The 9248-nt window shown below is 35.6% G+C and overlaps 1 protein-coding gene and 1 long non-coding RNA gene across 2 annotated transcripts; one reads left to right on the forward strand and one right to left on the reverse strand.

Moving 5' to 3' along the window:
* The first annotated feature begins 295 nt into the window (after positions 1–295).
* On the forward strand, positions 296–6199 carry LOC107421496 (adenylate kinase, chloroplastic). Its single transcript, XM_048476197.2, has 7 exons — positions 296–709; positions 790–885; positions 1742–1870; positions 1943–2077; positions 2400–2546; positions 2707–2781; positions 5820–6199. Exons 1-7 carry the CDS (start codon positions 428–430, stop codon positions 5922–5924), a joined length of 969 nt encoding a protein of 322 aa, XP_048332154.1. The 5' UTR covers positions 296–427; the 3' UTR covers positions 5925–6199.
* LOC125423048 (uncharacterized) lies at positions 5854–7438 on the reverse strand. Its single transcript, XR_009639092.1, has 2 exons — positions 6798–7438; positions 5854–6721 (listed from the first exon to the last, which is right to left on the reverse strand). It is a non-coding gene; the product is annotated as an uncharacterized LOC125423048 (long non-coding RNA).
* Between the last annotated feature and the right edge of the window lie 1810 nt (positions 7439–9248).

Consider the following 9248-nt stretch of genomic DNA (forward strand, 5'->3'; position numbering starts at 1 on the left):
AACAAAATGCAATGATAAAAATTATTATTTTTCCAATTGATGAAGATTTTAATTCCCAATTTCAATATATATTATAAATAAATAAAAAAAGATATCCTCGAAATAATAATTATTGAAGAAGTAATTCTCAAAATGAAGCATGCAAATGGTAGAATATGAGTTTTTTTTTTTTTTTTTTGAATAATTTGGGAACGTTTTAGGCTTGGCCTCATTTTTATTTTTATTTTTTCATATATATTTTTTATTAAAAACAAAAAAGAGAAAAAAGAGAAAAAAAAAAAAAATTTGTTTTGTTGGACAGTTGGAGGGCAGTGGAAGAGTGAGAGAGAATATCCGGTGTGCCCGGAATCCCAATTGGGTTTGGATATATTTAATTTGGGGGGATACGACATCGGCGGAGAGAGAAGAAGGGGGTGGTCCTCCAAAAATGGCGTTCTGCGCTGCACTCGGAGCCATCCTTCCACATCCTAATCACTCCCAAAACTATGTCGTTTCGAATTCCCTCTCCGTTTCCTCCTCTTCCTCCTCCATTTACGTTCCCAATCTCAATTCCATTTCAATTCTCAAACGCCCTCCTCTTCTTCTCTCCACCCAATCTTCTTCTTCTTCTTCTTCTTCCTTGTCTGGTTTATCTCTCCCTCACGTTGAAACCCTTATCCCCAATCGGTGTAACAATAACAAGCCATTGCCTAAAGCTCCCAAGTTCATGGTAATTTGGGAATTTTGGTGGTGGGGATTATAATGGGTTGAGCTTTTGTTTCTCTTAATGGGTTTGGTGATTTTTTTCAGGTTACGGGGTGTGTAAAGGCTGAGCCTTTGAGGATAATGATATCCGGGGCTCCAGCTTCTGGCAAGGGAACCCAGTGTCAGCTCATCACTCAGAAAGTATGTTTTTATTTTTTTTATTTTTTTTTTATTATTATTTTTTTTTAATGCAGTTGAATTGATGAGTAGTTGGTTTGAAAGGATTGGTGATTAATATAAGTTCTTTAGAATGTCCAGAATTGAAAATAAACAAGTTGGTTGAAATGGGGCGGTAAAGTTTCAAACCATTTTTTGTTAAATAAAAAGGTTAGGAATTCATAAACAAGTTATGTGCTTTGTTGGGGAGTTTGGGATCCTATTTTCCTCGGATATATGTTTTTTTTTTTTTTCCCCTTGGATTTTTATTTAGATTAAGATATTATTTGTTCAGATTTTAGTTTCGGAAATTACGCGAGGATGGATGCATGAGTAAATTCAGAAACACATAATAAACAAGAAATAAGAACCAGGACATAATGAACAACACATAACAACCATCTGCACATAATCTTTCTTGTTTCTGGCTCACTATGAAAAAAACAATGAAAGATGTCTGAGTTCATGAGTACTTAAGCTCTGTGATGTGTTAACTGCGGCTAGAATCTGAATGATATGCTTTTTCCAGAGGGTTATAATTCATCATTTGCCTAGAGGGACGCCTCTAGGTGCAGAAGTTTTCTACACCATATCCTCTGTGTTCTGGTTAAATGATCCTGCTAAATATATCACGGACAAAATTTCGTTTACGTTTGGGGTTATTAAGTTAGTGTCTATCTATCTCTTAAATATTCTACATTAAGATAATTAAAACTCTTTGTCTATCTTAGTGACTGATATGTAATTACGTACATAAAGTTCAGTTTCTCAGTCATTTATTTCTGAATTCTAAATTGTTCATGAGGAAATGAAAATTGAACTCGTAATCTCTTAAATGCAGTATGATTTAGTACATATAGCTGCTGGAGATTTACTTAGGGCGGAAGTTGCAGCTGGCAGTGAAAATGGGAGACAGGCAAGGGAATATATGGAGAAAGGACAATTGGTCCCAAATGAGATTGTTGTCATGGTAAGGAGAACGTATTAATTTGACAATAATCATGCTACTGGTGATTTATATATTTATTTTTCCATCGTGTAGATGGTGAAAGAGCGCCTATTGCAGCCAGATTCTCAAGAAAAAGGTTGGCTTTTGGATGGATATCCTAGGAGCTTATCACAAGCAAATGCTCTTAAGGGATTTGGATTTGAGCCAGATCTTTTCATTCTTTTAGAAGTAAGGTCTTTTTTGCTCTGTTTGTATCTCATAACTGAATGACTGTTCATTGAAGTCGTATAGGAATAGGAGAAAATCAGCTTCAAGATGGTTCTCAACTATTTATAGCTAATTTCTTTGATTTCTTTTTCATGCTTGTGAGCCTTGGAGGTTCTTATTTTATAAATTATTTCATATTTTATTGTTGATGTGTGATGAAAAGCATCATGCCTGCATAATGTCTCTTGTTTCTTATTTCTTTTGTTGAATTGATACACTGTTAATGCAAACTCTATAATTAAGTTTCACAATTGTGATTAACAGTGTGGTGTTTCATTTGCAGGTTAGTGAAGAGATTCTTGTTGAGAGAGTTGTTGGACGTAGGTTAGATCCTGTTACTGGAAAAATATACCACCTAAAGTATTCTCCTCCAGAGACTGAAGAAATCGCTTCAAGGCTCACACAACGCTTTGATGACACAGAAGAAAAGGTATACTTATGCCATTCGAGCTAGTTTAATACTTTGACTTAAGAAAGTTTTGGTGCTTTTACAGTTAGTTTTTCTGTATAACTGACCTATTATGCTCTTGTTTCCAATCATCAAGCAAGATTATCTTATAATTATTCCTATTTACTTTTTACTCATTAAGGTGAAGTTGCGATTACGCACACATCATCAAAATGTGGAGGCAGTGCTTTCCTTGTATGAAGACAAAACAGTAAAGGCATGTTCTATACCATCTCTTTTCTCTGTTTCCCTTTTTTCCTGTGTCTGTTTGTGCACGCTCTCTCTTGCATGAACGTTCAAAATGCGTAATGTCAAATAACATGTTTATATATGTTACAAATACTTGGGGGTGGGTATTGAGTATGGGTGCGTCTAGAAGCTGGATTTGTTGATCTCTGAAATTTTAGGATATGGAAACTTGCCTAAAAGTGCTTAAATTTAGGATACAGTTACTTGGACATGAAGTTTAGGATTCATTCTAAATCTGTTCTTGTAGAATATATTCTTACTATTTTCTCATTTTTATTTTATTTTTTTATTCTTATTTTAGTCCATATAACTTTCTTTTTGGGTCTTTACAGATCATAATTATTTGCTTTATTAGAGACTCACTGACAGATTAAGCCCTTATGTTAGTTTAATCACCTTGTTTGAAGTTTGAGATCTCTTTTAAAAGCCGTCTGATTTACTGGCTCATCGCACAAATTTCATATTAGACTTGGGTGACTTAGCAAGGAAATCACTAGGTATTGGTGAGAAATAAATCATTGTTATGTATAATCTCCTACAAATGTGAAACTTCCACTTTCTCTTTATGTCAATGGCTTGATCTAACTCCATGATTGTATTGATTGTGTGTCGAGGAATTAATATATGAGAGTAGTAAATGTCATTTGGTTGAGCATAAACAGGTGAGTAAATGACATTTAGTTTTTGTCAAGTCAACATCTCATTCTAAACTACAAGAGCTACTCCTTTAGGTTTTGGTGCTTGCTCAGCTTGCAAAGCTCTTTCATAAGCATTTTCTCCTAGGACAACATAAGTTAATTCTCTTGAATATAAGATTCCAATACATCGAAAAATTGAGATATCAAAGAAGCAGGCTTTTCATATTGCACTTCTTAATCGGATCTTTGAATTATAAAATATAAGAAGTTACTCTAAAGATTTTTTTTTTTTTTTAAATTTAACCATGATCTGAAACTTGTTACTTATAATAGGATGAGAGGTGCTTCTTTCTGAGAATGTATGGCATTTCACCTTCACATGTGTTTCACCTCTTTTGTGGAGAAGTTGTTCAGCTCTTTTGCTATTCTTGTCATATCGATGAGTTTCCATTTGACATTGAAGTGTAAAAAAACGATGATCTGACTAGTGATATTGAAAGTAATCTTCTAAGTCTCCAATCCAATCTAGAAGGCATATGATAGGATAGCTATGCACCAAAGTATTCAAAATATTAATCTTGATATCTATTTGACAAGTGGGTGGTCAACCACATTTGTAGTGGGGCATAGGGGCTTCTTTGGCTAATTTGGGTAGTGGGAATTTAAAGACTAGTAACAGCCATTCGAATATTGAAATTGTAGAAACGAATTTGGGCTCTGGTACCAATTGATGTAGAAGTCATAAATGAGACAGCAGGTGAAGAAGACAGAAGGGAGAAAGGGATGATAAACAAAAAGAAATGGAATTACTTAGAAAGCAAGACAGAGGAATTATATGTATCATTCAATGGTCAAGTTTCTGTCACTTTTTTACTATTTCTAATAGTCCTCCCCTTTCTCTCTCTTTCTCCCCATTTCTCTTTTATTTTTCTTTTCTCTCATGTCTAGTGCTACCTGAATTGTTATTAGAGCCTAATTTCGTTTCTCACAATTGTCATTGCCAAAAGCCTTTCGAATCACAAAAAGCACAAAATTTAAAGCCCCATGTATTGCTGCTGTTGTTGTCAATGATTGGTTCTTGTGGCCTATCAACTTTGCCAACAGGTCATGATCTCATGATGCGTCAAATATAGTCAACTGCACACCCTTTCTTTAAAGAAAGTCCTCAATTGTCAATTAAGTCATGTTGCATACTGGTCTGAGCTTTGTTCTTTTTCTTTTCATCAGGAATGACCATAGATAAATGATGGTGCTCTAAAAGTTTCGATTTTTTCTCTGCAATGAAGATTAAAGCAGTATCACAAGATTATAACTTTCTGTGGTTGAGTTCTATTATGGATCTAGGATTTTGTTTTTTCTTTTTGGTTTCCTAATCAATTTAGGTTTTTAGTTCTGCATGAAAGCCCTAACTTTTTAGAACTTGTATACAAGATAAATTTTGTCAACATGAACTAAGTAATTTAGTGATTGTTGGCAAAGGTTCAGCTAAAAGTCTATATTAATCAGATTTTTCTTGGATTGATAATAATGTAATACCATAAATGATGACGAGAAAGGGAAGTTGTCTAGAGTAGCTTCTTTTTTTTTTTTTTTTTTTCCTCCTCTCTTGGGGTGGTGGGGGATCTGCTTGGTGAGTAAATGAAAGGAGAAACTAGTATTTGCGTAGCATTTTTGGTTTTGAATACTCATTGTTCAAGAATATGCTGAAAATGTAGGCCCAAACCATGAAATGTTTGAATAACAAAATCACACACATGTTGGACTGTTAAAAGAAGTTGGGAGGTTTATACTAAATGTTGTTACTCGTTATTGTATGGTTGGTGACTTAATAGGTTCTCGTTGTAACTATTTCAACTACATTTTGAGTGATTTGGTTGGAAATAAGCAGAAGGAACTTTAAGGACAAGTTTCTGACATGGATTGTGTCTTTTATTGTTTTGTATTGGTTAATAGTTCTTTTTATCTTTTTTCTTTTCTTATGTTTATGATATTTTAAGGATTTTTCCCCCCCTCTATTTGCCTACTGTGATTGTTTCTCGTGGCAATAAAATTTTGCTTATTGAAAATTTAATAAAAGAAGTCATGCACTTTATTCAGTATCGTGATTCGTTATCCTCTGATTATATTACATGATTAATTTGTATTCATAAAATAATCTTTTCATATCCTTGCATAACAGAGTATGCCCAATCTTTGGGAATGGGCAACCTGATGCCTGTTTTTGAAACAAATTTGTGTATGCGAGTTCATGTTTGGCAAAATTTTGCACCTTTGTTCTCTTTTCTCTGGGGCATGAGATGGCATTTTGCATGGCAGTTAATGTTTCATTTGTAAATCCAACTTGAAGAGTCATTTGTACTTGTTTCAGATCAATGGAAATGTTTGCAAAGAGGATGTGTTTGTCCAAATTGATGTTGTGCTGACAAAACTTCTTGAGCAAAGGAAGGAAGCTTCAGAATCTGTGGCAGCATAGAAGAACTTACCAGAAGAATGGTTAAAACCCCATTTAACCGTCTCCAAAAATGGCAGGGGTGAATGATTATGTGCAATGCAATCATTTTTTGGTGTATCTTCGAAGTTCTTCTGAAGTAGCTAGAGAAGAAGAGTGTTCCCATAAATGTATGATTTTTCTTTGGCAAGCCAAAGAAATTGTTTTTTAGAGTTACATAACCCACAAAATGATCCATTCATGTAATGTACATAAATTTGTATGCAAATTGCTTGTCAAAATAATAATAATAATAATAAATTTGTACGCAAATGCGACCCAAATAATAAGAAAATTTTACTATTTCACCAATAATGTAACATGTCATGAGGTGTGGCAGCTACCTAGCCTAGCCTAATGGAAGGCGCACAGCCAAATCAAAGACTCGATGGACAACAACTAGGGTATTCTGCGTCCGCTGTGCTCCGGCTGCCACCGCTCTTTCCAAGTAACCTGCAATCTCCAACATAGTTGGTCTTTCTCGGCCTTCCAACACTACAAAATCGGTGGCCATGTACCCTACATGTGCTAAGGCCTCTACCTCAAATGGGGTAGGGGGTGGCACTTTAGGGTCCAAAACTCTTGTATTTCATCGTGAACGATATACGGCACCATATAATCAACCACATTTCTTGGTATTCCATTTTCATACTTATGAATTGCTCTCAACCCATAAAGCAATTCTAATAATCATAATAATAATACTCCAAAACTATACACATCGCTCTGCGAGGTCAATTGATGGAGGCGATAGTATTCTGGGTCAGTGTATCCCATAGTGCCTACAACGCAAAGGGGAAGGTGGAAGTGAGGAGGAGGACGACAACGAGTACTCAAAGATTGTCCGAAATAGGATACCTTGGCCGTCCACGTGGCATCCAAAAATATGTTGAGGACTTGATGTCTCCGTGCATGATGGAGTTTTGGTGGAGAAACTCGATTGCTCTTGGAGTGCCACTTTAAGGCTAGCTGCCCAGGAAGAAAACAGAGGGGAAGTGGATTGGATTTGAGGCTGCTGATTGCGATAGCTATTGTGATTGTGGAGATGATCATAGAGAGAGCGTTTTTTCATGAACTCATGGACTAAAATCCTTCCTCGTGGTCTTCGTAAAACCCAAGCAGGTGAACAAGGTGCATGTGCTGGTTCAGCAAAGAAATGGAGTTGAGCCCGTTGAGAAAAGAGTTGAAGTCGGCGTCATCATCTGTCCGGTATAATCTTCTCCCTTTCGATGAATATTTCCCGGCCATCGTCGAGTTTTCCGTGATACGCTGTGCCGTTGGTTGAAGTTGTTGGTGGCATCCATTAGGACTTGCATAAAGGATTCCTCTAGCCGTTCCCCCAGGAGAGGTTGACCCTGTTGGGTTTGTGTTAGGATTTATCATTATCTTATGTTATTATTGTTTATCTAAGCTAGTAGAATATTGTACAGCTGTATACTTAGCCTAAGAGTGTTAAGAGTTTATATCATTTACGTTGCTCTTTACGTGTGTATATATACCTTTGCAATTATTAATGAAAGTGTACTGTTCACGTAGTTTCTCGTTGCATGATAACAGTGCTTTGCTCCTCTGTTTTATTTCATGTATCAGAGCCTTTGAAAGCAAAAGCTGTGTCAATCGTTCCTCTATCTTCTACCATTCCAAATCTCTCTCAAGTAACCTTATCCAATTATAACTTCCCAATTAAGCTTGACAATGATAATTATTCCCTATGGGCAAGTCAAATCCTACCAGCAATCATTGGTAGTAATCTTGAAGGTTTCATCAATGGAGATATACAACCTCCACAAAAAATGGCTCAATAAATCCATCTCTAGAGTTTAAGCCAAAAAAAAAAAATAAATAAATAAATAAAATGCATCTCTCGAACCAACTAGCACTGCCACGCCACAATTAATATTGAATCCAGAATACCAGCGATGGCATCGCTTAGATTAGGCGTTGTTAGATGGATCCTCTCATCCATCTCCCTCAACGTACAAACTGCATGTCATTTCAATTATGGAGTTCACTTGGAAAGCTCTTCAGCAATCAGTCTAGAGCAAAATTGATGCAGCTAAAACTTCTGTTGCAGTCAACCAAGAAAGTCATTGTCCATCAGTGCCTATTTCGCCAAAATGAATGCCAACAGCTTGGCTCTTGCCGATCATCCCATTCCTAATGATGAGTTCATTATGTATCTTCTTGAAGGTATGAAAGTATTCCTCTTGAATATGATGCTGTTGTTGCTAATATTAACTTTCAACCTATACCTTTAGATGTTGAAGAAGTTCAGGCACTTCTCATGTGACAAGAGATGCGTTTACAGAATGCCACATCTGTCATTGCACCTGCACTAGACAACTAGATAAATGGAGAAAGTTGAAAATACCTCAAAAGTTTAACCTAATGGAATGTGTATTTTTATTTCATTTATATTTTTTTTTAATCCGTTTTTTTAGGTTTTTTTTTGTGTCTTTACATTTATTTTTATATTTATTTTTTTATTTTGAATGGAATTGTTGAATTTTGATCCTAAAATTTTTTGGATCTCTGATACCAAATTAAAAATACCATTAATACTAAAAACTTAAACTGATTTATCCTTAAAACTGATATAACGTTGCAAAACAAGTTCCACACCAGTAAGCTCTAGTGTTCAATTAGCCAAGCAGGTTGGCTCCCCCTTCAAAGGTGTTTTTCAGTTTTAAAGCACTATTGGAGCTTTGCAATATTTAACTTTCACTCAACTTGAATTGTCTTTTATTGTGAACAAATTAGATCAATTTTTGCAGTGTCGTACCGATGTCCATTGGGCCGCTTACAAGAGGATTTTAAAATATTTAAAAGCTACTGCATCTCTTAAACTTCATATTGGATCATCCTCTCATCAATCCTTGTTTGCTTATACTGATGCTGATTGGGCTTCAAATATTGATGGTCGTCTGTCTACAGGGGGTTATTGTGTGTTTTTTTATGACAATCTTGTGTCTTGGTCTTCAAAAAAGCAATAGGACAACTAGGTTGTTGCCCGGTCAAATACTGAATCTGAATACCGTGCTCTTGCTAATGGTGCTGCAGAATTTACTTGGATACAATATTTGCTACAAGAATTAAGTTTACAACTTCCTCAGGTGCCTGTTCTGTGGTGTGATAATATCGGTGCAGGTGTTCTTGCTTCAAATCCTGTGTTTCATGCCAGAACTAAACATATAGAGGTTGATGTTCATTTTGTTAGAGAGAGAGTGGTTCAAAACAAGCTTGTCATTCAGTATGTTCCTTCCAATGAGCAGATTGGAGACGTCATGACTAAAGTCTTATCCAATGCTC

Source organism: Ziziphus jujuba, chromosome 5, assembly GCF_031755915.1.
Source record: "Ziziphus jujuba cultivar Dongzao chromosome 5, ASM3175591v1".
Taxonomy (NCBI): Eukaryota; Viridiplantae; Streptophyta; class Magnoliopsida; order Rosales; family Rhamnaceae; genus Ziziphus; species Ziziphus jujuba.

Excerpts from the sequence above, each read along its gene's own strand:
- LOC107421496 (XM_048476197.2), top strand. The coding sequence starts at position 428 with ATGGCGTTCTGCGCTGCACTCGGAGCCATCCTTCCACATCCTAATCAC. Across the intron at positions 1,871-1,942 it reads CAAATGAGATTGTTGTCATG|ATGGTGAAAGAGCGCCTATT; the intron begins GTAAGGAGAACG and ends TCCATCGTGTAG. Across the intron at positions 2,078-2,399 it reads ATCTTTTCATTCTTTTAGAA|GTTAGTGAAGAGATTCTTGT; the intron begins GTAAGGTCTTTT and ends TTTCATTTGCAG.